Source organism: Hippopotamus amphibius, chromosome 2 (genome assembly GCF_030028045.1).
Source record: "Hippopotamus amphibius kiboko isolate mHipAmp2 chromosome 2, mHipAmp2.hap2, whole genome shotgun sequence".
Lineage (NCBI taxonomy): Eukaryota > Metazoa > Chordata > Mammalia > Artiodactyla > Hippopotamidae > Hippopotamus > Hippopotamus amphibius.
The window spans coordinates 22,457,826-22,484,974 of record NC_080187.1 but is presented as its reverse complement, the minus strand read 5'-3'; the positions used below and the strand labels follow the sequence as shown (position 1 = coordinate 22,484,974).

General features: G+C 44.1%; 1 protein-coding gene across 1 annotated transcript in view; it reads right to left on the bottom strand.

Annotated features, from left to right (window-relative positions):
* Positions 1 to 26,627, bottom strand: part of SUSD1 (sushi domain containing 1) — a 123,433-nt gene extending 96,806 nt beyond the window's left edge. Inside the window, exons 1-5 of the mRNA XM_057723478.1 lie at positions 26,519 to 26,627; positions 15,757 to 15,870; positions 12,861 to 13,016; positions 975 to 1,127; positions 166 to 345 (exon numbers count right to left, since the gene is read on the bottom strand). Of these exons, the coding sequence (XP_057579461.1) occupies positions 166 to 345; positions 975 to 1,127; positions 12,861 to 13,016; positions 15,757 to 15,870; positions 26,519 to 26,624 (709 nt within the window). The 5' untranslated portion in view covers positions 26,625 to 26,627. The remainder of the gene's footprint in view (positions 1 to 165; positions 346 to 974; positions 1,128 to 12,860; positions 13,017 to 15,756; positions 15,871 to 26,518) is intronic.
* Positions 26,628 to 27,149: the final 522 nt, after the last annotated feature.

The following is a 27,149-nucleotide window of genomic DNA, read 5'->3' as shown; positions in this document are numbered from 1 at the left end:
CTTTTATTCCTTTAAATACCAAGGAAATCAACTGAAAACCTATTAGAAACGATAAGAATTTATTGGATTTCTTTCATTCATTACTCCAAAGAGAGATTTAGAGAGAAATACGAAAACAATCTCAAGTTGGTATAAGCTGGGAAGCTGGACCTTTGGAAAACTCACCTTGGCAACTTAATTTGGGGGATTCCCATGTGCCCAAGGCTGTGCAGCTTGAAACTGTATCTTCTGGGCCACTGAAGAATCCTTCTCTGCAAGCATAACGAACCTGGCTGCCAAGCCTAGAGGTATAATTTCCTATGATATAGCCATTTGGGACTTCAGGAGGGGTGCCACAGTCTATTTCTGAAAATAAATTAATGTCAAACTCATTACTATATGAATGTGAAGTTCCGAAATTCATAATCTCTCTCTACCTTTACCTCATCCCCTCTCCCCTCACATATACACACCCAAGCCATATTTTAAATAGACTGGTTCATTTCCACATGACTTCTGGGAGTGTTTCCAATGAGTGTCTCTATTGAATCTTCTGGCCTTCCACAGGTAATAGCATCTATACATGCACAAAACTGAAAGGCTTTGGCAATCAATCCTCACTAACTAAAGAGAAGCCTAGCTCAGCGAAGTAAAAAATTTAAATTCCACAATACCTTAAGATATATAGGCCTTTATAATTTCCCTGGTCACTTTTGAGATACTGGGTCCTTAGCAGATCAGCTGTATTTACTATAACAGTTAATATCTGAATATCTATTAACTACTAAAAATCCCCGAAGCATACTAATTTTAGCTTTTTTAATATAGCCCCTTCTATCTTGATTGCTATTTTGTTTCATAGGTTATACACATGCAAAGGAACAGATTCCACCCACATGCCCAGCACAGACCCACAGACTTAGTCTGGGAGCAGGAGAAATTCACCACCAACAGATTCTCACCTTTGGATGCTGCATTCTTTGGCAGAAACCCACCTGTGCACGATGTGGCATCTCTGGTTGGATGGAAAGGCTCAGGCCCACCCTGTGGCAAGTATCCATCCATACAGTAGCATTCAAAGCTCCCATGAGTGTTCACGCACCGTCCTCCATGCCTGCACCAGCCGGAAACCTCACACTCGTCTATGTCTTGAGACCCATCCCAAATACAAGAAGGGAGAGAAAAACAGAAAAAGGAGAAAACGGGGGACATTGTGACAGCCACTTCTCACATTCTCAACCTACATTTATAAGTGGATGAATTTGTTTGTAATTGTATCATGAATTTCATTTTACTCCTTAAGAGTTCTCCTGGGACCTCCCTGGTGGCGCAGTGGTTAAGAATCCGCCTGCCAATGCAGGGGACACCAGTTCGAGCCCTGGTCCGGGAAGCTCCCACATGCCGTGGAGCAACTAAGCCTGTGCACCACAACTACTGAGCCTGCGCTCTAGAGCCAGCAAGCCACAACTATTGAGCCCTCGTACCACAACTACTGAAGTCCATGTGCCTAGAGCCCATTCTCCGCAACAAAAAAAGCCACCACAATGAGACGCCTGAGCACTGCAAGGAAGAATAGCCCCCGCTCACCGCAACTAGAGAAAGCCCACGGCAGCAAAGACCCAACAGAGCCAATTAATTAATTAATTAATTTAAAAAAAAAGAGTTCTCCTGTATCCTTCACATCATAGGCACTAAGAGGTGCTCAATAAATATTTGTCGATGTGTTCTGAAAATTTACAAAAACCAACAACTATCACCAACTCTCTAAGAACCCAACAAAATGAACCCAAAAAAGTATGCTAAAAAAAACTCAATTACTATCAAATAAGGATGGCCTCAACCTCATACTAAAATATCCGAAGCAGAATTCCTAACACAAAACAATTTATACCAGAGTGAAAAATGCTTCCCAGCTCACGAGCATAGAACAAAGAGGCATGAAGTAAAGAAGATAACTCAGAAGAGTCTCACTAATTTTACCAAGATCAGAAGGGCTTAAAACAGCCTTCAAGAAGGACAAGACATGCTCCTTAGCTGACTTTTCCCCTTGACTGAAGATTGCCAGTGGCAGCAGGTCCAGGAGTAAAAACCACACGATAATTCAGAGGCTGAAAAAGAAATCTCTCTGCCCGTTAGCAGTTCCGCGCCTCCCCCCACCCCCCGACCTGGCTTAGCGAACAAAATTTAAAACTTTAGAAACTCCATCCGAGCCACACACACACCAATTTCACTTAGAGAAAGAAAAGTACCTTAAGTAAAAGGGGACTTTTTCCGGGACATCTGCAAGAATCATCAAGGGGCAGAGGACAGGGGGGCAGCGTGACTGAAGAAAGCCTAGTTATTCCCAGTAATTCCCAAAGACCAGTAATTTTAGAAGGACTGATATAAGGTAGCCAACATTCTATTTTGCCAGTAGACTTTTTTTTTTTCCAAAAAAACTAACACTATCATTTCATTTAAAAAAAGAACATTTTAACAACGCCCTCCCCCCCCCAAAAAAAGGAAGAATATAACCTCAGAATCCTTTAAAATTTTTGTTTAGTATGATTTAATTAAAATTCACGATATTCTTTATATTGGTTTGTTTTTTGGTTTTGGACCAAGGAACACCTCATCGCTAGCTGATTGTTGTCTGGGAACCTGTAATTCATTCAGTTGCTGGAGGAGATCCAAGTGACCCATTCTGATCAACCTACATCTTTAGTACAGCAAATTCCGGGCAACGCTGTGGGAGATTGGCTCCAGAGATGGCTGTCAGCAGTTCCTCCTCTTCCTTTCTTGCCTCTCCTCCCATCAGGAATGGAATCCATCTCCCCTCCCCTTGCGCTGGTCTTGAGACTTGCTTTGGCCAATATAACTCGGCAGAAGTAACATGGTGCCTGCTCTGGACCAAGCCTTAGAAGACACCTGGGAGCTTCCTCTCCCCCTCTGTTGGAATCCAGTGTCCATGCTAAGAAAATCTGTGTTTGGGAGACAGGCCACTCCGAGAGGCCCTAAAAATGAGATGCCACGTGAAGACAGAGGCCACATGAAGGAGAACTAAGGTGCCTTGGCCGACAGCCAGTATCAAGGCCTGAGCCATGTGTGAAAGAGGCCTTCTTTCATCTGCCAGCCCAGCCCAGCCTAGTCCAGCCACCAGCTGAATATGTCCACACAAGTGACAAAACCACCTAGCCATGGAACTGTGGCAAATGATAAATTGTTGTTTTAAACCACTAAGTCTGGGGGAAGTGGCAGGGTGGGAGGGGTAGAGTTATGCAGTAAGAAATAACCAAGACACTCTTGACGTACGAAGAGACACTGAAGTCAGACCAAGGTTAAGAGGATGCTGTATTAATGAAAAAGAGGGGAGTTTCTGAGAAAATAATGAAATCTTGGTCATTAAAAACAAAATATGAACGCCAAAAATAAGAACTCAATAGAGGCATTGAATAATAGGTTGATCACTGCTAGAAAATAAGTTCGCAAATTCCAACCTGAGGAATTCTCCAAAACACATAGAAAAATAAATTATATAAGATAGAAACTATGGGACAAAAAAATGATGTGAGGACAGACCCAAAATATTCAATATCTATTTAAAAGGAATTACAGAAGAGAATGGAGTAAATGTATAAAAATTGATATCAAAAGAAAAATTGCTCAGCTTATGTATTCAAGTCCAAGTAGCCTTTTAAGGTGACAGGCATGAATGTTGAAAAATGAGTCATTCTGAATTTCATGGGATAAGATAAAAATCTATAAACCTCCTGAGAGAAAGGGATGGTAATTTATGAGGAAAAGAGAACCAATGTGACCCAGGACTTCTTGTCTGAAACACTAAATGCTAGATAGCACTGGAGTAATATTTACAGAGTTCTACAGAAAAGAGAGCAAAACAACGTGCCATATTTAAGCAAAGGAATGACATTTTAGAACATGAATGTCCTCAAGAACTACACTACTGATATTTCTTTTCTGAAAAAGATTTTGGGAAAAAACACTCAAGCCAGAAAAAAACATCAGAATAAATAATGTCAAGAAAGGGGAAGACATCATAAAACACAACAAAGAATGGTGAGAAATGAAACCAGTAAAACAAAAATTTGTTGATAGACTCACGGAGGTTTTAGTAACTGTTAAGAAAGGATTCTTGAACTAAAAATAATATAAAATAAATATGATATGTATATGAAAGTTCTCCTTCACACCTCAATCCTACCCTCATAGATAACCACCTTCAACAGTCTATATTTAGATTTAAAAGATTTTTTTAAATAAATTGTTTTATACTGTGAAAAAAATATATAAAATAAAATCAATCCCAATCTAGTACAAACTGTAGAAATGACTGCAACACTGCAGGATCCAACATGTGTTCCTAGATTGGATCAATCATTTTAGTTCATCAAGATTTTTTTATTCCACTGAGAAATTTGTAAAATGCATTTATGTTTCTATCTCTAACACAGAAACCATTTTCCAGCCTGTTCACCTGCCCCAGACTTCTCAGAAGATAGTGAGTGGGAATAAATGAATTTTTCAGTAGACTGCTAAAAATAAGGGGTCCAAGTATTATAGGGCAAAAATGCAGCAGTATGGAAAATATTTGGAGTTTCTAGATAATGATTAGCTCTGTATGAGTTACTACAGGCATTAATCAGTTTGCTTTGCATACATTCAACAGCCTAATAACAATAATTATTATAATGACTGTTAATAACAATAACTCCTGCATGTTATCTCGCACATGCCAACCACTGTTCTAAATACTTCATTATTTATCACTGATTATTTTGCATCTTATTTATTCCTCACAATAACCCTGGGAGGTTGATGCTATGATTATCCCCATTTTACAGATGAAGTAGCTGAAGCACAGAATGGTCAACTGGACTGAAGTCACTCAGGTAAAGCAGCGCAAAAGCCAGGATCAGAAGCCAGGTATCTGGCTTCTGAGGCCATATTCTTAACCACTATGCCACACTGTTTCTCCCTTTACAATCTAACTGTACCATCACCCAATCAACAATTCTCTATCTTGTCCACAGAGATTGTCAAAGATATCAGTTGCTTTAAGGAAGTCTAGATGTATCTACCCTGTATCACTGAGATGAGTATGACACGATTTTGACTTCTGTTATTTATTTATTTATTTATTTATTTATTTATTTATTTTTGACTGCATTGGGTCTTTGTTGCTGCATGCAGGCTTTCTCTCGTTTGTGGCGAGTGGGGGTTAATTTTGTTGTGGTGAGCAGGCTTCTCATTGCAGTGGCTTCTTTTGTTGGGGGCTCTAGGCGTGTAGGATCAGTAGTTGTAGCATGCCAGCTTCAGTAGTTGTGGCTTGAGGGCTGTAGAGTGCAGGCTCAGTAGTTGTGGCACATGGGCTTAGTTGCTCCACTACATGTGGGATCTTCTTGGACCACAGCTGGAACCCCTGTCCCCTGCATTGGCAGGCAGATTCTTAACCATGGCGCTACCAGGGAAGTCTCACAGTTTTGACTTTTAATCCCCTGTTACCTCCTAATGCTCACAAACCATCCCTTTTCTAAACTGTTCTAGAATCTTGGCTAGATAAACATGTTAAATTCATCAGAATAACTTCTCCATGTAGTGGTAGATTCCACGGGGTCTCCAAGGTGATAACATGTTTGCTTGAAGAAAAAATGTTCTGAGCAACCTTATTAACATACTTAACCAATCAACGGAGAAAATTCCCTACACCTCATTCTATGTATAGGATTATTTAACTTTATCCACAACAAGAACAATTCTTTGGTAGAAAGTAGCAAAACTGAGCAGGACACTCTGACCTTGTGCCAGGGCCCTGGTGTTCTATATTTAAAGTCCTTTCATGGATTCAAAAGTCAAACAGACCCAGATTTGAGAATTGATTTTGCTACTTACTAGTTGTACTAATGTCTGTTCCTTAACCTTTCCAAACCACTACTGTAAAATGAAGTTAATTATAGTAGGGTATTTTTGCAGAGATTAAATAAACGATGTGGAAAGCACTAAACACTGGGCTGGCCGACCTTTGGCCCTCAATACATGAATGGGCCTCGCCTCTGTACTGACTCAGTTCTCCTTGGAGCACAAGCCACTCCTTCCTAACCCACACCTGAGTCTGACCATGAGCAGTGAGCGTGCACATGTGTACACACGCTGCCATGGCGTTCTTGGCTGGAATCAGGGGAGTGGCCACACGGTTTGCTGCACTAGATTTAAATGCTCTAAGACAGAGGCCACCTTCCCTCCTGAAATGCCAAGTTCAGCTCAGAAACCTATGTCTTCAGAAGCCACATTAGAGGAACACAAACACCCATTTAAAATCAGGACTGTTAAATTCATATCAGTTATTGATATTACCCAGTGTTGACAAGGATGTGAAGAAATGAAGACCTTCATAAAATATCAGTGAGAGAGAATATTGGTATGAACTTTCTGGAAGATAGTCTGGCACTATGTATCAAAATGTAAAATGTGTAGGTATCCTTGTGACACAGAAACTACTTTCCAGAATTTATAACAAGGAGATAATTACTTGCAAGGATGAAAGTGCAAGGATATTCATTATGGCATTGCTTACAATGGCAAAAAAAAACAGAAAAACAATCACAATAGGGGAAAATAATAATCAGTTAGGTAACAAAGTACAGCCACTTAATGAATTCCAGGTAGTTAATTTTAAAAGGTATTGTATATCCATCTCTATATTAATTTATAAGAGTTATGATTTATATACAATAAAATATACTGATCTTAAGTGTTCAGTTCATGAGTTGTGAAAAATCTCATACAACCATGTAGCCAACATTGAAGCAAGGTACAGGGGCGTCCCTGGTGGCGCAATGGTTAAGAATCCGCCTGCCGATGCAGGGGACACTGGTTCAAGCCCTGGTTGGGGAAGATCCCACATGCTGAGGAGCAACTACTGAAGCCCACGCATCTAGAACCTGTGCTCTGCAACAAGAGAAGCCACCGCAATGAGAAGCCCACGCACCACAACAAAAAGTAGCCCCCACTCGTCACAACCAGAGAAAGCCCGGGCACAGCAACAGAGACCCAGGGCAGCCAAAAATGTATTTATTTATTTACTTACTTTTATTTATTTATTTAAAAAAAAAAAACAAGCTATAGAACATTTCCATCACCCCAGGAAGTCCCCTCATGTTTCCTTCTAGTCAATCACCACCCCACCCCTAGACAACCCCTTTTCAATTGCTATCTCTATAAATTAGTTTTGCCCATACTTTATATAAATGGACTCTTTTACGAAGCACGTGTTTGTGTATGGCACCTTTTATTCAACACAACGTTTCCGATATTCTTCTATGTTGTGTATCAACAGATAGTCCTTTTTATTGCTAATTAGTATTCCGCTATAGGAATGTACCACAATTTATTTACCTAACATCCTGCTGATGGCCATTTGGGCTGTTTCCACCTTGGGCTATTATGAACATCGGTATACAAGTCTTTTATAAACATATATTTTCACTTCTCTTGGGTTACATACTTATTTTTATTGAAATGAAAAGATCATGTGTTGTGAGTGAAGTGAATTTTGTCTTCTCTTACCTCATGGAGTCAGATATGGAGAAAAGAATACCACGTATTATAGGAGTGAAATATCAGGTGATGGAACAACATACACATGTTATTAATCTAAAACTATGGTTGCGTTACATATGCATAGAGGCATCTTAAAAGAGATCTGCCAGAATATAAAGAGTCATTGCCTCTGGGTTAACATTGTGATTTTTTTTCCTTTCTCCCTTATATATGTCCATAATTGCTTGACTTTTCTACATGAGTATAATTTTTTTAATAAATGGAAAAAATAAAGCTGTGTTCCTTCAATGGGGGAAAAGTATTGATTTATTCTACTGTCTCCTTTTGGGAAGAACAATCACGGATCATTACAATCAGAAGTAAATGATGGAGGGACTTCGAATCCCTGGTCGGGGAACTGGGATGCCGCACAGTATGTGGCCAAAAAAAAAAAAAAGAAGAAGAAGTAAATGACAGAAGGGAGGTGGGTGATAAATTAGGATTTTGAGATTAACATATACACACTACTACATGTAAAACAGATAACCAACAAGAACCTACTGTATAGCACAGAAAACTATACTCAATATTTTGCAATAGCTAATAAGGGAAAAGAATCTGAAAAAGAACATATATATGAATCACTGCCATACACCTGAAAATAACATAACATTGTAAATCAACTATACTTCAATTAAAAAAAAAAAAGAGGGGACTTCCCTGGTGGTCCAGTGACTAAGATTCCGTGCTCCCAATGCAGGGGGCCAGGGTTGGATCCCTGGTGAGGAAACTAGATCCCATATGCTGCAACTAAACATCCTGAACTCAGCAACCCGCATGCCACAACTAAGATCCAGCACAGTCAAATAAATAAATAAATAAATAAAAATATTTTTTAAGAAAAGAAAAAAAATTAAATGACCCATTCACCCCAATTCTATTCCAGAGCTTCATCCTAGGGTAACAGCTCCATCCTTTTGACACAGAACTTTTGCCAAAGCAGTAGCTGAATAAATGGAGAACCACTTTCAAAGCATTTTCATGCTCAGAGATGCATGGCTGTAAGCAAAGAGCCTGAACTTAAAGGGCTAAACATTTCCTTCACTATCTTGCTAATAGTGACAGTTTGCTTAGGAAACCCTACTTTACAGATAGTTCAAAAATAAACTTAATAAAAAAAATAAAAATAAAAAAATAAAAAATAAAAAATAAATAAAAAATAAACTTAAGCCCAGCCCCTGTCCCTAATACTCCTCCCAAAACTTTAAACTAGTGGAGTAAAGAAGAATTCTGTGTGTATATTTTACTGTACTCAACAGGGCCTTTGGAAAGAACCTGGGACGTCTATATCCTGGGGCTTGAACAAGTAAGAGGCAAAAGTAAAGGGTGCGAGATGTTAACCTGTAGTGGGAACTCAGACATGGCCCCATCACTCCCCAAGAGCGACAATCGCACCTGAGTCAAAGTCTCTGGCTTTGGGAGGGATGGAGCCTTGGTTTAATCATATTTTGATTGAGGATCTTTGGCCTCTCTCTCCTTGCTAGGCACTGGGGCCGTAGCAGGGGTCTGAAGCCATCACCACTACAGTTGGAGACGCAAGCAGAAGTCATGGGGATTCTCCAGGGAGTAAGGCAAGGAGCCAATGGTTATGAGCACTGCTGTGGGCAGTAGCGAGCAACACTCCCCAGCGTGATTTTCCTTGGGTTTACTCTTCCTTGCTTCTGCCTTCTTGCAGAGCGGTAAAATATGACTCTAGGAATAAATCCAGCTAAGACATAGGATTGGGGGACTTCCTAGGTGGCACCGTGGTTAAGAATCTGCCTGCCAATGCAGGGGATGCGCGTTCGATCCCTGCTCCAGAAAGAGCCCACATGCCTCAGAGTAACTAATCCCGTGCACCACAACTACTGAGCCTGCGCTCTAGAGCCCGTGAGCCACAACTATCGAGCCCTCGTGCCACAACTACTGAAGCCTGCACACATAGAGCCCGTGCCCCGCAACAAGAGAAGCCACCGCAATGAGGAGCCCGCGCATCACAATGAAGAAGAGTCCCCGCTCTCAGCAACCAGAGAAAGCCTGTGTGCATCAACGAAGACCCAATGCAGCCAATAAATAAATAAATTTATAAAAAAATAAAACAAAGGATTGGGATTTGGGCAGCAAAGTTTTGCTTGGAGAGAGCAGTGGGAGAAATCTCAGGACGGCTGTAAGCCTAGAGAGCAGCAGCCCACGACGAGCAAGCAGCATCTCGGCAGGGCTGCGCGTTTGTGTCTGAGGCCACAGCAGGCTGCCCCAGGACCTGAAACAGCAGGGCAGTTGAGAAACCTGTAGGCAAAGGCTCACGTGGAAAAAAAGCCTCCTGATCTGGGAGAAACACCAACAGACTACATTGGGCTTGGCTGTGGTAGCAGTTTACATCTAGGAATGAAGGCGTTTACTTCACCGTGGGCAGACCTATGGGATGCAGGTTTTGGGCAGCAGGTTCCAGGAACTGATGAATGGCAAAGCACTCACTCCCTCTAGGTTCTGCCCACCCCCATTTTCCCCATTTCTCAGCCAAGGCTGAAGTGCTATTACATTTCTCTAGAAGAAAAGGCCTCGGGCCCTGATACAGCAGGAAATGAGTCTATGAAAAAAGAAGGTTGATGTTGTCAATAGAGTCAAGATGGATTCCCAAGAGTTGGGGAATTCAAAGGCACAGAAAGAGTATTTTGCAGTTTTTAGCAGACCCTCCTAGGGCCGTGCCTATTTGGAGCCATGTTGGTAGGGAGATGACAGCCCTGGGCCTTATTTCCACATTAGTCTCATACTTTTCCACTTTCTCTTGACCCACTCAACTCAAAAGGCAGGTTAGAGGCACGAGTAAAGTGTGGGAGGTGATAAACTGCAGGAGGAATTCGGGCATGGCCCCATTACTCTCAAAGAGGGACAATGGCACCTTTGTCAAGGCCTCTGGCATTCTGAAATGCCCTCACACCACAAGTACCATAGAGCTTCTTCCTCTGAGCTGTGGCTCATGGCAAAGCTTCTATGTTCACCAGGAGTCATTCCAGGTGCAGCCTGGGGGCCAGAACATCAGCAGGTTCTCCAGCACTAGAACCCCTGCAACTCATTCCTCACCTATACACACTGACATCCAGAGGCCTACCTGCAACCGGCTCCTGAACTTGACTTGAACTCTGCAAAGTACCATAAACACCGGGTCCCAGGATTTCTCAGAATTTAAGAACTAGGATTCACAGTCTTCTGGTTCCAGGCAAACACTGGATAACTGCTGATACCCCAAAACTTGCTAAGCTTCTGCCCTACCTAAAGTCCACTGATATTTCTATGGCAACCATGATTCTGGAAGAAACTCAGTGTCATCAAGAAAAGTCATCAATCAGCTTTTACAAAGTGATAAATGGGGACCTCGAAAAAAAAGGTCGTGGGAATAACTGCCACGGGATATGGGGCTTCTTTTTGGGGTTAATGAGATGTTCTAAAATTAGATAGTGCAAATTATCACACAACTTTGTGAATTATACTAAAAACCACTGAACTGTACCCTTCAAAAGGGTGAATTTTATGGTTTATGAATTATATCTCAATTTTTTTTAAAGCGAAGGTCACTAAACAATTACAAGGAGTAGAATAAATAGAAGCAGAGCCTAGATCAGGATTTTATTCCAGGAAGATTGGTTCTTCCTAGGCTGACATCTATTTGGCCCTGGCATAAAATATTTCTTTCTTTTTCTTCTTCCTACCTTTTTAAAAACAGAATGCATCCTTGGAAACTATACTGATATATACAGTTACAAAAGTTTTCCCTGTCAAACTCCCACAGCTTTGAAAACACAATTTCAGGTATCTCTCACCTACTTCCAAGGCAAGTGTCCCCACAGATTCCAGATTCTGAAAAGTGCCCTTTGCTTACCTATAAGCAACACTTTATACTGAAATTAGCTGTATGCCATCACCTCCCACTAGCACAGCCTTGGCACGTAGGAAGCACATGAAAAATGTATACTGAATGAACTGAATACCAGATCATTATCTTGTAAGGTTTTTTTTTAATTGGTATCTTTTTTTTAAGGCACCTAATTTAATTCTGCAACACTGCACTTCTGCAATCATGTAGCAAGTAATTTGCTACCTAAAACAACAAGATATTATAAAAAGTTTTCTTTGAGGGAATGTGTTCATTCATGCCAAGAATAAATCAAATGTACCCTCTGAGGGGTGTTTATCTTGGTACAGGTCAAGAGGGGGAATGAATCAGAACATCAGAACCTGTGGTTCCTGGTGGGTAAAAAGATAAAAAATGCTCTCCTCTCTCTTTTTTTCTCCCCCAAACCTTTAAATACCATAAAGCTTTTAAGGAAAGTCATTAAGTCTATGCAAAGCCGTCTTAGAACCAGGAGTCTTTTCCTGCCTTTCCTCTTCATTACTGTTCAAAGATTTTCTTAGAAAACCTAACAGCTATTTTATTGTGACAGGCTGTAAACAGGATTCAGATAATACAGGAGCCACTGAAAATTAGGAGGGTTTTACCCGCCCCTTGTATCTGACCAACATATGCCCAAAATCTGACCTTCAAAGCTACTGAGGTCCTAAAAGCTCGACCTATTCACTCCTCACTTGTCTTATTCCTGCAGCAGACAAGCGCACACGTCTCACTGGTGCAGCACCCTGCGGCATCACAGGGCCCACCCCTGGGCAGCGTGCATAGAGCTGGCAGGTACCAGAGTCACTCCAAGGAAACTGCAGATGGCACACCATCCCGGAGAGCCACTCCTGTTGTTTGTTATAAAGCTTTTCAAACACACAGAACAAGAAAAAGAATATTAAAGTCTCCCCTAGACTCACCTCTGCCCCCAAGATTCAATAACCGTTCACATTTTGCCACTTAAAGTATTTTACAGGGGTAGGAGGGACGCTCAAGAGGGAGGGTATGTATGTACACATATATCTGATTCACTTCGTTGTACAGCAGAAACTAACACAACATTGTAAAGCAATTATACTCCAATAAAAAAGTTTTTTAAAAATTTTAAGTACCTTACAGATAAATTAACACTAGATACGTCGTAATAACACCCCTAGATACTTCAGCACACAGGTCTCCAAATAAGAATGTTACCCTAAATATCACAATACAGTTATTCCCTCTAACAAAATGAATAATTCCCTGATATTAACTAATACTCAGGCCATGTCCAAGTTTCCCTCGTAGATAAAGGAGAGTCTCTCCCTTAAATCACACCTTGTCTGGGCCCCGCCCTCTCCCTCCTCCACATCCCCGGTACCAGATACCATCCCACCGTATCACTATGTTACCATCACTGTGGCCCCTTCCTGAGTACCTGTGCAAAAGGTGCCATCATTGGGGATGAACGTCTTGTTGTTGTTTGTGGCTCGATATCCTTCCAGGCAAATGCAATAAAAGCCTCCAAGCGTGTTGTGGCAAGATGTGTGGTTCCCACAGACCACAGTGGCTCCAAACTGGCACTCATTTTTATCTGTTGATACATCGAGACAATGCACAGAAAGGGTTATCAGCCCATACCATGATCAACCACCCAGACTGGTCTCTGTGCTACGGACTTGGGAATCAATACTCTCTGACAACAGCGGAAAGAAAGATCTATTTCCCCAGCTGCTTCTCAATGTTCACTATGCTTCTCAGACTACAGGACACAAGCCCCTCGTAGTCTTGTGCCAGGTGTATACAAAACCACAAGAGAAACCCAGCCTCTCAATCTGACAGTCCATTTTACTTGAAGATTGGGAGAAAGGGATGCTTTCTGAACTTCTCCACACTTGAAAAGATCTTGTCATAGGCCTGGGGAATCAAATCCAACAGAATCCCACATTTCCAGCCCAGCCATTCTCTTGCTTTTTTCTTTTTATTTTATGAAAACCAGAGTAGGGTGATTTTACATCCAATGATTAACTGGAAAATTTGTTACTTCTGAGTTACCAGGAGACACAATGGAATTAGTGCTCCAGCCTCATCCGGGGGCAGGGCTAATATTCTGGCAGGAGCAGCTCCTGCTAATCATCAGGGATGCACATAAATAATGTTAACCACCCAGTGAGGAGGGGCTGGAACGTGGGCTACTTGATGAGGCCACAGAACCTGCCCTGTGTATTTCTAATGCAATAATTTGACATCAATGTAAAATGAGAGTAAACCTCCCTCCCGTCTCTGTCCTCCAGCTCAGGGGTCAGCAAACTTTTTCCATCAAAGGCCAGTCACAGGTGTCTGGTTGCAACTGCAATTCCATACTTTCGAAGCACAAAGGCAGCTACAGACAGCAGGTAAACAAATTAGCAATGCTGTGTGCTAATAAAACTCCATGATAAAAACAGGCAGCGGGGAAGTTCGGCCCCCAGGCTAGAGTTTGCTGACTCTGCCCCAGTTTCTACCATCAGGGGAAACTCCTGTGAGCAATTTCTTTTGCATCCTTTGACAACTGATCTATCCGACTAGTTTTTTTTTGGGTGGGGGCAGTGGGTGGAACCATCCACTTATGAACCGGAGTTTTCCTGTTATTTAGTGCTTTATTGTACTACTGGCTCCCTCAAAGCAGTTCAATGCCCTCCCACAATTGCACTCAATTCCTGTTAACTCAAGAGCACCACCCACCGCCCCCTGCCCCCCTGAAAATCGGGTGGGTTTTTTTTTTTTTCTTCTTATATTATCTTTTTTAACTTAATGAAATCTGGAACACTATTCATCATTAAACCATCTGTGGTAAGACCTGCTTGAGAGCTCAGACTGGCAGAACAGACCCTCAAGCCACTGCCAGGCCAAGCGTCCAGTCCCGCTTACTAAGCAGGGCATGGGGGTTTCAGACATAAGTCCACCTGCCCATAAGATGGAATATTCCTGTCCTTTGCTACTGTTTCTGAGGCATATCTCCCCTGCAGACTTCGTCAGAAGGGACATTTGCGTTTGTAGGGGATTCTAGAATTCTTAGGTCCCTTGACTTAATACCACGTTACAGCACCTCTGACACACCTATGATCTCACCTGTGACCTACAGCGTGGTCTTATCAGGCCAAGTACTGGGATATTCAGTGTCTAGTGTTTGGGAGCAAGTACCACATAAATTAATAAAGCCTCCTCCACCCATTCAGAGAAGTTTCTATTGTTCAGAAGTCAAAGAACAATCAAGATCGCAGCGAGCTTTCGTGGAAGGAGAACTTCATTAGGGGATGGAGCAGAAAAGGCTTGTCCGTGCTCCCCAACCCCAACTTCATTTCCAAGCACCTGCTAGCAAGCTGTGGGTGAAGAATCTTATGGGCAGAATCCTAAAGAGAGAGAGGTCAAGAAGGCCCAACTCCAGCCTGCAGGAGCGGGCAGTGGTGTGTGATTGTGAAAACATGTACCTGTGAAGTAGAATATGACTTTTTAAACTCAGGACTTGTTATTTTTCTTTGGGGAGAAAAAAAAATACAAAGATACCAAAACAAGGTTGTATATACTGTCAATCCACAGCTACAAGGCAAAACTATCCATATTTTTACGGCAGGCAACACAGCTGCTGGGAGGAAACTGTGATTATCCTAACATTCTCTACTACAAAGTTGCTACGAAACTCTCCCTCTCTCTGTATGGGGTTTGAACCTGGATATTGTCTGACTCTCATGGCGGATGCTATGAGACAAAAAATAATGCCAGATGCTTCTAGCCCAAAGGTCTTTGTATTTCTTTAAGTCATCCAAGACCCTAAAGGGTCACAACGGCAAAAAATTTGGAGGACAGATTCTGGTAGATGTAAGACTCAAAGCAACAGTATTTCACCAATTGGCCAAAAAGTTCAACAGGCAATTGTGTTTTGTTCTTCCTCATGGTACTGAAGAGTTTTCTATCAAAACAACTAGAGAGATTTAAAAATGCAATACTCACTCGAGTTACATTAAACTCAAGACTTAAAACAGATTTCAGATCTGTGTTAGGTCAGAGAGTTTCCAGAGAGTCAAAGTTCAATGACCTCGAACATGAGGGATAATTCCTTGAAGATGCTAGAGAAAGAATACATCCCAACACTAAAACAAAGACTCATTACAATTGACAAAACTTCTTGTAACAAAAAAACGTGAACAAAATAGCAATGTCTAGCAATGCCCCCCCCCACCACCACCACCTCACTGAAGGACGTCAACTCTAACTCTAGAGAATCTTGTGTCTTTTTTTTTAGAATCTTGTTTCTTGATTCAACTTTTCAGCCTAACCCAAGATTCAGAACTTACCAATACACTGAGTCCTCCCATTGCCCACAAATCCGTATTTGCAAATACACATCTTCTTCCCTCCTCTCTGCAAGCAGGTAGCATGTTCGTGGCAAGTGGCACAGACATCCAAATCTGAATCATAAATTGTATATATCAGGAAAAGAACATTTCGATTACCAACTCTAGATGAGTCACACTTGGGGTAGTAAACACTTGCAATGGAGAACCAAAATTTGAATACCAAAATTATAAAGGGTAGACTTTATCCCATCCTTAGAAACCTGCAACAGCTACCCATTGCCCATAAAGGGTAAATTCCCCCGGCACGCAATGCTCTTATCAGCCTAACCCCAGACTAACTTCTGCAGCCTCACTGCTCCCAAACCCAAATACACACAGTGTTCTCCAGGCAAGAGGCCGACTACTCTTTCCCATACATACATGCTATCCACTGTCTTATTTCATGCCGTAGTCACAATGTTCTCTTTGTCTAGAATGCCTATGCTTCCCTCTTTGTCCAACCAGCACCTATTCCTCTTTCATGACCCAGCTTAACCAACACACTCTCCCTGAGGTCTTCCCCATTCCTCCACTCTTGAGGAAAATTAAAGCTACCTTACCTTCCTTTGTCTTCCCCAGGCGCTTGTACATTCCCATACCAACAATATTAATTTGTCAGTGTACTCTGTTCCACCTCTGTCTTTCCAGCTTGCTATTATAAATGAGCTTCTCAAGGACAAGGATTATGATGTCATTTGCCCATATACCATTATGGCACGTTATAAACATTCAATATATTTTTACTGACCAACTGGATAAAGGAAACTGCAGTCCTACTGGCTACAACTTAAAAAGCAAATGGAAGGGAGAAGAACTCCATCTATTGCCCTACCCATTTTCCTTTCGGGGAAGAAGTGGTGAATGTGTTTAAAATGCCAGTGAGATAACAGCCAGGTCCCAGCAGCATGACCAGATCCCAATTATTTAGATAAGCAGCAAAAATGTTTGGGGCTAAAATTCCTAAAACACTCAAATCTACCAGATGGTGATGTACGGCCCAAGATCAAACAAGAATTTCTACTCGAGGCCATGTGGGAGATTGTGTTGCACTCCCAGTGTCTGTAACATCAGGAGTGGCCTAGTACGAACATTTCAGCATGGAATTTCATCTTAGTCCTGGCCCCATTACTAACCAGGTAATAAAGATTTAGCCCTCAGGCTGCTCTAGGCATTAAACTGACTGAGAAAGGGAGATATATAAATACTCTTAACCAGGCTTGCTTTTTATTTTTTTTCAAACAGAACATAACACAAAACTGAGACAAGCCATGCTTATCACTAAGCAATACTAAATTACCATAGGATATTTACAAAATTTATTACATCCCGGACCATAAAGAAAAATGCAGCAAATCTCAAAAAAGTAGAAATTGTAGAGGTCATACTGATTACCACGTAATAATGTAATAAAACTACAAGATAAAACATAAGACTTGCATCCCCAAATGTAAACCTACTTGTAAACTACAGAACACTCTCCTCAATAATTCTTGGGGCAAAGAGGATATCAACATTGAAATGTTTAATACCAGATATAAAAGCTTATCTACTCCAGAAAAGCTGAGTTTGACATGTTTTTATAGACTTTAAAAGAGAAAAAGAAAAGCAGGCACCCGGGGGATGGGGGTAATAGAATTTTAATGCAAAAAGCTTGAAAACAGGAAAAAAACAAAATAGAGGTTTATGGGGGAGGGGGGTGGTTAGGACTTAGTAAAGATTAAAAAGATGTTAAAGAATTGGAAACTGTATTCAAATTAATTGGGAAAAAACAAGTTTGCCAAGGTCAGTCCATTTATAAAGACCAGTAGTCAAAACTCAAGATTGGTGAAGGAAAAAAAGAGCATATACAGACATAAATATTACGAAGAAAAAGAGCTTGTAACAAAAAATACACAAGCAATTTCTTTTAAATTACAAATGAAAGACTTACAGTCAAATATGGCAGATTTAATACACTCACAACCTCCCACCCCAAAATTGTAAAATGACATTAAGGACCAGAAAGGTATAAATCCTGGAAAAGAAGATAACAGCAGACAAGGATGTTGACAATATTTCAGAAGGTGTAAGAGATGGACACATGGGGACTGTCTGAGAGGAAGAACGAGAGAGAAGGAGGAAGGAAGGAGGGAAGGAAGGTAGGAAGGAAAAAGAAAAGAAGAATAATTAAAATAAAATAAAAATAAATAAAAGCCCACTTGAAAGGCTCAGGAATGAGGTCACTGAGTGCCCCAAAAGGCAAGTGTAAAGGGTAGGGGCTGAGAGTTCAAGGAACACGTGGAAAATACGGAGGAGTACTTAGACGCCCAGGTCCCCTAACTAACCCTGGCATGAGGTGCAGTTTTACAACCTGGAGAAAATGGACCAGGAAGGCTCCTGATTACAGGGGCAACAGACAGAGCTGAAGGAAGAATGAGTCCCCATACTAAATGTCCACCAATGTGGGGTAAATCTATTTAACCATTTTAACATTTTAATGCACAACATATTAAAACAGTACCATAAAGACATTGTCAATTCATAATCACATGCAACCAAAATCCTGGAAATACCTTCTAAATAATGGATCCTGGGTCACATCCACACACCCAGCTGTGATTAACCACATCATGACAGACACTCACTCCAGTGTGTGTGGGTAGTGCAATAATAGATATAAACACTATACTTTTTTTTTTGAAGTATAGTTGATTTACAATAGCGTCACTTTGCTGTGTACATATATGTATATATCTATGTTCTTTTTTCAATTGATAAACAATAAAATGGTAAGATGTTTGATTTTTTTCCCTATATGGGATCTTTATCTTTATAAAGATGACAGCATTTTTATATTCATCCAGTTCCAGAAACTTACATTAGATAGAAAATGATTACTTCATGTAACCGTTGAGTGAATCTAATAAACACAAAATATTAAGAAGCAAGGTAGTGCCACCCACTCGGATAAATTAAAGGAAGTCCAGTCTGAATTAGGGAAGGACAGAATTTAAAGAGTTCTTAAATAAACAGAATTAAGTTCAAATTCATTTAATAAATAGAACCAAACAAAATATGGCCTTGGAGGAAGTCAGCCAGGTATAGGAAAGTACTGGACTTAAGAGTCAGAATTTGATCCTAAATCTAGCTGAGTCTAAGCCATTGTTTGACTTTTAGCAAATCTCTGGGATTCAGTTTTTGATCTGTAAAACAAGGGTTTGGGGCTTCTCAAATTTTAAAGCACATTCAAATTACCTCGGGATCTTGTTAAACCGCAGGCTCTGATTCAGTTGGTCTGGGGTGGGGCCCTATATTTTGCATTTCTAACAAGCTGCCATGTGGACCACATTTTGAGTAGCAGGGATTAAAGGGCCCCTAAAGTCCTTTCCCTCTAATGTTCTGACACTTCATTCTTAGGGTAGCTGTTTCAATGACCCATTAAGAATAATTTAGCATCAGTGTAGCTCCAAGGAGAGTACCTGGCATGTTTGGCTCAATAAATGTTGGTTACCCTATTGGCAAAAAAGACAAGACGTGTGCCAGGCTACCAAAGGCTTCCCAGACCACCTGCAGAAGAGAAAGTGGTTTCCAGAGGAAGATGGACCTCTGCTAAAGCTTCTTGTTCAGCCATGATTAGCCCAGTCTGCAGGGCCTAGTAGGGAGGCCCTCTGAGTTCTAATTGCTTGAGGGACCAAATTGTCTTCTAGGGGAAAGGAAAAAAAAAAAAACTTATCCTAAAGAAAGAGGTAGGAAGCACACCCCAATTCGAGGAAAAGCAGGGGCTGGGGTGAGTCTGGGGACTACTGCTGACCACGCAATAGTGTCCATTGGTCAACAGCTCCTAGCTCAGTTAAGAATCACTGGAGAAGAGCATAAATGTATGCAGCTAGTCTACAAAGCAATTTTAAAATTTAACAATGTTAAATTTTGTAGACATTAATAACATATTTATTCCTTCCTAGTTTTTAGTTTTTTGCTGCTACACAATTACTCCAAAACTTAGCAACTTAAAACAACAGTAAACATTTGTTGTCTCTCACACACACACACACACACACACACACACACACACACAGAATCACTGGAGATAGAGTAACCAATTCAACACAGTTTTAATACTAAAAGTCCCCTGTCTCAGGAAACCCCTCAATTCCCTGCAAACCAAGACAGCTGGTCACCCTACTTGGAGAGCTTGTTAAAGCAGAATCCCCAGGAAGTCTGATTCAGTAGGCGTGGGTGGGGCCTGCGAATCTGCATTTCTAAGACGTTCCCAGATAGATCACACTACCAGCAGCACAAAAGTCTCCCTCAATCTCAAGGACTTGGGTCAGGATCCTGAGGAAAGAAAAGGCAATACTGAAGACATCTTTCACCAAGTCTAGACTGAGGCACAGCACAGCTATGGGACCAACAGGACAGAGAAAATAACCCAAAGGAGAAGAATTCTCCAGGCCTGTGCCCAGAACCCTGTGCCTTCGTTCTAACCTGGGGGTGGAATGGTGGCAGGGGGCAGCTTCACATCCACGTCAAGGATGACTTGACTTCTGTCTTCAGCAGATTCTGCTCTGGAGAGCGGAGAGGTGGCTACACACAGTAACTGAGGGGACTACTGCAGAGCTGAGGGACCCCCTCTTCCCCTTGCCCTAGCGATGCCCAGAATCACTGGCAGAGAAAGTGGAGAGTTTGGACTCCAAAAATCTGGGAGGAAAAGCCTGACAAATACTCTGCTACTATTCTTGTGTGCCTCAGCTGAGGGCCGCCACCTTAGATTCGCTTGCCTTCTCTACCCTGCAGTGACTAAGCCAGCTAAAACCACATCCAACGATGACAGGACCAGACACTGGGTTTTGGTGTCTCGACCTCGGTTGGAGTCTTCTTTCCTGCTCCCTCATTATGTGATCGGAGGCAAGTGAAACTGTCAGAGCTCTGGTTTTAATCTGTAAGACGGAGATCGTGTTGCGAGGATTAAATGAGAAATATAAATGCTGTATGAGCTCTAGAGCACTAGACAAAGAGCTAATTTACATGAATATTTATGTCTCTTTCCACACATATTGTTATTGTTGTTAGAAACAAGTCGTGCATGATGCAGTGCCTGGTATGAGACACACTGGATCAGGGCAGGGTTAAGACAGAGATCACTTAGGCTACAAGCCTAGCTTGGCCACTTGCTAGCTGGGTAATCCTTGATTATCTCTGTGCCTCAGCTTCCTGTAAATCTGTATGTAATACGAGGATGGTAATAAACCTACCTCCTATGGTTGTTTTGAGGATCAAAGAGTAAATGAGTTAATATGGTAAAGCAATTAGAGTATGTGAGACATTATTATAACAAGCACTCAACAGCTCTTTGTTCATGAATAAATGAAGGTACTGACAGCTAGCCAGCTCCCAGTTATACTAATGAAGAGAGTGATGGAGAGCCGCATTGATGCGAAAACCCAAAGCAATATCGTTGTGTGGACAGATGCCCACCTACTCAGGGGGTTGATAGTCTGTGAACCATAATACCTTCATCTCCATGATCACTCCCTGCCTCCCCCACATCCTCCCAGCTGTCTGGGTAACATCTGACTCAGATGCTGGAAGGTCAGCTTCCTCACCCTTTCAGCCCTGCTCACCCCTCCCTCGTCTGCAACACACACCACCGTAAACCTAGACCTCGGGATGGAGTGAAGGCTGCCAGCCTGAGCCGACTCCTCTCACTCTGTGTTTCAGTACTCAAGCAACAACTTACATGCACGCCTGAAATAACAGCAGATAGACTGTGACAAACCAGTGAAGAGATCCTGTCCACTCTCAAGGGAAGAAGGAAGTTTTAAAGGCACAAACAGAGTGCTTGAATTCACATCTTAATTGAATCCCCAACCATTCACGGTCAGACTAAATAAGCCCACTGCCCAACCCTCCTGAGATCCTGTCTCTCAAACTCGTGGAGACATGTGGAAACAGAGCCAGTGACTTAAGGAAATAAGCAAAGGGGGCCCGAAGCTCAGGAAAAGAAAGCATTCCCAAGTCTTCTACAACAAACATGACGGACAACTGCATTGCTTGAAAGAGACTGCATCACATTCCAGAGACTGACGGAACCTGAGAGGCCTCAGAGTCTCCTCTCCTCAACATCCCTGACAGGAAAAAACAAAAACAAAAACATAGCCTGTGCTTTAAAAATCCCCCAACACAGAGAGCACTCTGCTCTTTCAAGCAGTATAATCCTTGAGGGACAATGGGAACCACTGTCCACTCCCTTCCCCTCCCCAGCCCAGGGCTGCCATGCCCCATCGAGAACCCACAACCTTGCCTGGTGTAAAATGGTTATCAGCCCACAGCTGCTTTTGCCCTTTTGCCCTCTTCTGGCCACCTTCCTGTTTGACCAAGACCAACTCGCAGTGGGGCCCCACACCTGGCCTTCAGACTGGGAACCAACCCACGCTGAGCTGCCCAGCATCAATGCATTTGAGTTCTGAGCAAAGCAGCCACACCCTAGGTTCATGTCCTGAATGTCACCCATGAACAGGCTACCTCATATTCTTGAGCAAGCTGCATACCTTTTTTTTTTTAATCCACGCAATTCAAACCCCCTGTCTCTTCCGCAGAGCTAGGGCCAATAGGCCTCTTGCTAACTCAGGCTGCAGGGACCTAGGAGCCCATTTCAGGATTTGACCAGAAGAAGCTCAGGATGTGCTCAAGGCCAAGCGCCTGGAGGGGGAAGACAGGCCGCGGTGGGGATCAGCTTGTGGGCTCTAATTCTTCTCCCTTACTTCCAGCAACTGTAAGTCACGCCAAAACAATGCATTCCCTCCGTGTCCCCTCTTTCCTCCTGTTCCTCACGCTGAACAGGGAATATGCTGCTGTGATCTGTGGTGACAGAGGGAAGACCAAGCCTATGGGATGGTTCTTCCTATGCAGGAAGTCAGGTACACTTTATACAGTAACAACGACTTCCCCGACCCTCTCCACCATCGCTCCCCAAGCCTTTCAAGGCCTCTGCCCACCCTCTGCCCACCCTGTGGCCTTCCCAAACCCCACCTGGGCCTGAGCCAAGAGTTCTCCAGCCACTCCCAGACGCAAGAGTAATGCCAAGGGAAGGTTAAGAAACAGGACTGACTGGTCCCAGCCCTCCTCGCTCATTCCTAACCTCTCTGTTCCCCTAGGGCTTGGCAACACACCCCACCCCACCACCGCCACCCACACCCTCCTGCTCTACCAACTACCATTTCACACTTTCCGCACACTCAGGCCACATGACGTTGGCTCCTCCACTCTCTCTTCCCTGCAACATCTTGGATAACAGTTCAATGTAATTCAGCAACGTTACCAGTGAGAGACTGAATATACAAATGGACAACGGCCAGGCCGTACATAAAAAGAGAACTCTGACCCACAATCTACAGCCATCGGTCTAAGTCCAACCACAACCTCTGTAGCAATAAGTCCCAAGTGGTCAGGATTTAATCAATATCGGAGAGCTTCTGTAACTTTTGCCCATGCTTCAAACTTAGGGCCAATCAGAGAAAGCCAAATATGCTCCCCTAACCAATCACATGAGGTGCCAGTTGTTAGAGAGAAGCCACCTCCAGCTTCCTCATGGCAACATCCTCCAACCAACCAGGGCATACCTGAAGCCTTCCTTTTTGTTCCACTGTAAAGTTTTCACATTCCCTGGCCTGCCTTTGAATCTCTGACAAATGTAAGTGATGATGGCTGACTCTCTTGCTAGAGCAAGCTCTGAATAAACAGCCTTTGCCTGTTCTCATTTGAGTGGTCTTCATTTATTTCCATACCAGATTCCTAGTACAAGCCACAGTCCCTACTCACAAGGAGCTCTTAGTCTAGTAAACAATTACATTGCTATATGATATAAGTGTATAGAGCAAGGGTACCATGTAAATATGTATGTACATAAGTAAGAGTGCAATGTCTCATGCAATATGGTACAGAGTTGTGGGCATGGTGCTGCAAAGGGAATGGATAACTCCAAGGGGCCTCCAGGAGGGAGGACAATTGGGCTGGTTTTGAAAAATGAACAGCCCTCACTAAGTAGCTAGCTGTGGGGGAAGGGAAGAGCAGGCCTCCATTCTTCTCCTTCCCTCTCCCTCCCTATCAACACTTGTAGACCAACTTTGCTTTTTGATCTGCTCCAGTAAATATGTCATTTCTTTTTGCATTTTCAGTTTCTCCCTCTACTGAATAATTCCCCTCATTCTAAAATGTGCTGGAGTCTGCTTTACCACCGCTCCCGCAAAAAAATTTCTTGCACTGACCTGGCCAGCCCAACTGGATGTTATCTTCTCGTTCCTTCCATCTTTTTTTGAAAGATTTTCTATTCTGTAGCCAAGGTCCTGCACTCGCTCAAGCCCTCTGCATCTGGCTCTCACCCTCACTGCTCTGCTAGCTCTGGCTTCCACTGACAGAGTCACCAAATCCAAAGCCTTGTTCTCAATCTCCACTCCCTTAACTCCCCTTCCCCTGGTTTCCTTGATGTTCTACTAGCCCAGTCCTCCTCCGACCTATCTGGCCGCTGCTCTTTCTCCTCCACGTGCATCTACCACCTGAACTTAGTCTTTCCAAGAATCTGCCCTTGGTCGTCTCACTCTTATCAACCTCAAGGCTTCAAATGACCATCAAGTCTCCATCATTTGCACACACTTACTGTCCACAGTCTCAACTCCCCATTGATTTCATCTCTCCAAAAGTCCTAGCATCAGCTCAAATTCAGGATCTCCAAAACAACTAGGCATCTTTCTTTCCAAATCTTTTTTTTTCCTCCTATAACCCATATACCCAAGTCACCCAGTCCTAAACCCTTAGTGTTCCATCTTCCCTCTTGCGTTCCCTTGCACCTTAACATCTGTCATTAAGTCCTTCTGGTTCCCTTTCCACCTTATCATCTACACGCAGTCCTCATCTCTCGCTGTCATGACTGTGGGGCCAGGCCTTGGAACTCCTAGAACAGATATTACAACTTCCTCAATGGCCCCTAGGCCTCCAGTCAGTTCCCACATTGTCCACTGCAAGGAAACCTGCCCTTAATCAAATCAGGTTCTCCACGGTTATAAACGAAAATGCCTGTTTGTGTAGGGAGAGGAGCCTCAACCAGGCAACCCCAGCTTCCATTTCCCCAAATTCACCCCACAGCCATTAAGCAGCTGCAGATGGATGGCCTTAGGTAGTTACTTTGTTCAACCATCTCGGGCCAGCAAGTCAATGAGACCACAGTGGACAGTTTCCTAGGCTACAGTCTTAACACAAAGATTCTGAAATAGGCTTCAAGCGTCTGTAAGCTTTTATGCACATTGCCGTGGGAGACCAAGTTAGAGAAGGAAGTTAGAAAGCCCACCAGAGCATTCGATGTACAAAAATGGCCACTCCAGAAGGTTCAGCCATCAAGAAAAACACTGTCCGGTGATGGTAAAAGTCCCAAGGTGAAGAGAATTGGGGGCAACAGGAGTCTGAGCCACAAAGTCCCCATGTATCTCCTTACATGGAATTTGCCATCCACTACAGGATAAGTGTTTCATTTTATTAGGGAAGCTGGAGGGTTTCCGTATACCACTTTTTATATCACTCCCTATACTAAAACCTGCAATGATTTCCAGGCTACTTACTGCCCAGAAACAACTAAGTCTAAATGCATTGGTCTGCCAATCACAACACTCTGCCTTCTGGTTAAATCCAATCTGCTTTTCTGCCCCCGTTTCCCACCCACCTCCTACATACCAGTCTAACTGAAAGGCAGCCCCCATGCTTTTGTGCCTCCATGTGGTTCCTCACTTTGTCCCCTCCATCTGGAATTCATTCATTCTACACATACTTGTGGAGAGCTGACTGTGCCCTCTGCTATGAGCTGGCATCCCTTCTCCTCATCTTCCCATATCCAAATATTACCAATCCTTGTTGGCCCAGTTCAAGGGTCACCTTATCCATGAGGCCACCAGATTCCCTTGGTCAGAAGTCGTGTTTTCCTCCTCTAACCACTCACCTTTTCAAAGCACTGGTGGCGTTCTGCCTTTACTACAGTTATCTGAGTAAATGCCACCTTCCCTCCGTGTCTGAATCCTCTGCGTAATCCTTCCACATTCAACACTGAGTTCTGCAGAGGGGGGAATAAAAACCACTGCAAACTGCCTGGAAATGGATTCTTTGCCTGTCTGTCTTCTCCAGAATATGAGCTCAAGGAGGGCCGGCACAGGGACCTCACATCCTTCAGAGGAAAACTATTCAAGGACCATTCATCTGTTGAGTGAATGAATGGATGAATGAATGCTTTATTTCCATAAACTTCCTTACACGTCTTCCTCACCATATTAGCATCGGCTTCTTCATCAAAGGGAACAAATTAAAAGGCAGAAAGAAAACTGCTCCGGGTCAAGAATTTGTCGCGCAAAACCCACAGCCGGGCCGGAAGCGTGACAGTGCAGACGGAACGCCCCTCCACGCCCTCGCGCACCGGGTGCGGCTCTCCCGCCGCCCCCCCCCCCACCCCCGCTGGCGCCCAGCCCCCGCTCGCGCCGGGTCCCCCGGGGGCGCAGGCCGGGCCGCCGCGCACTCGTCCCCCCGCAGCCCCGGAGCGGGGGCGGAGGCGGCGAAGCCCGCCCCGGAGGCCCTCCCGCGTCTCGGGGCCCCGCCCTCCGATCCCCCACCTGCGCCCCACTCCCGGGCTCCGCGCCGGCCCGGCCCAGGGTCGGGGGCGCGTCGGGGCGCGCCCGCAACGCCGCGCCCGCTCCCCGCCCGCACTCACCGTCGGCGCCCGGCCCTCGGGGCGCGCCGCGGGCCAGGCAGAGCAGCAGCAGGAGCGGCAGCAGGCGGCCTGGCAGGATGCCGGCGCCCCGGGGCCCCCGGGCCATGCCGCCGCCGCCTCCCTCCCCGCGCACCCGCGACTCCTCCTGCGGCCCCGAGGCGCCGAGATAAGGCGGCGGCGGCGGCGGCGGCGGCGGGCGCCCCGGGGAGGGGGCCGGGCCGGCCGCTTCCGGCGCCGCGCGGGGTAGCGGAGGGCGCGCGGGGTCCCGGGGGGATGCTCGCTCAGCCCCTCGCTCCGGCACCCGGCCGTCCACCTGCTGCGCGCCCGGCACGCGGGGGGCCCGGGGACACGGGGGTCCTGGACTCGCAACACAGGTGAACGCAGAGCCCCGGACTGTGCCAGGAGGAAACGTGCCGCGTGCTCTATGCGTGTGGAACGATCGCGGGATCCAAGGCGGTCGGGGGCTCAGGGAGGCACCCCCGGGGGTGGCAAAGGAAGAGGGGTGAGGGGCAGAAGGAGCAGAAATCTTCCAGGAGCTGACAGAGAGCCGGGTAAGGTGGCTGGAGCTCCAAGGGCGAGAAGCCGCCGGTCCAGGCCACCTAGGGGCGACAGGCCTGACCAGGCGACAAGA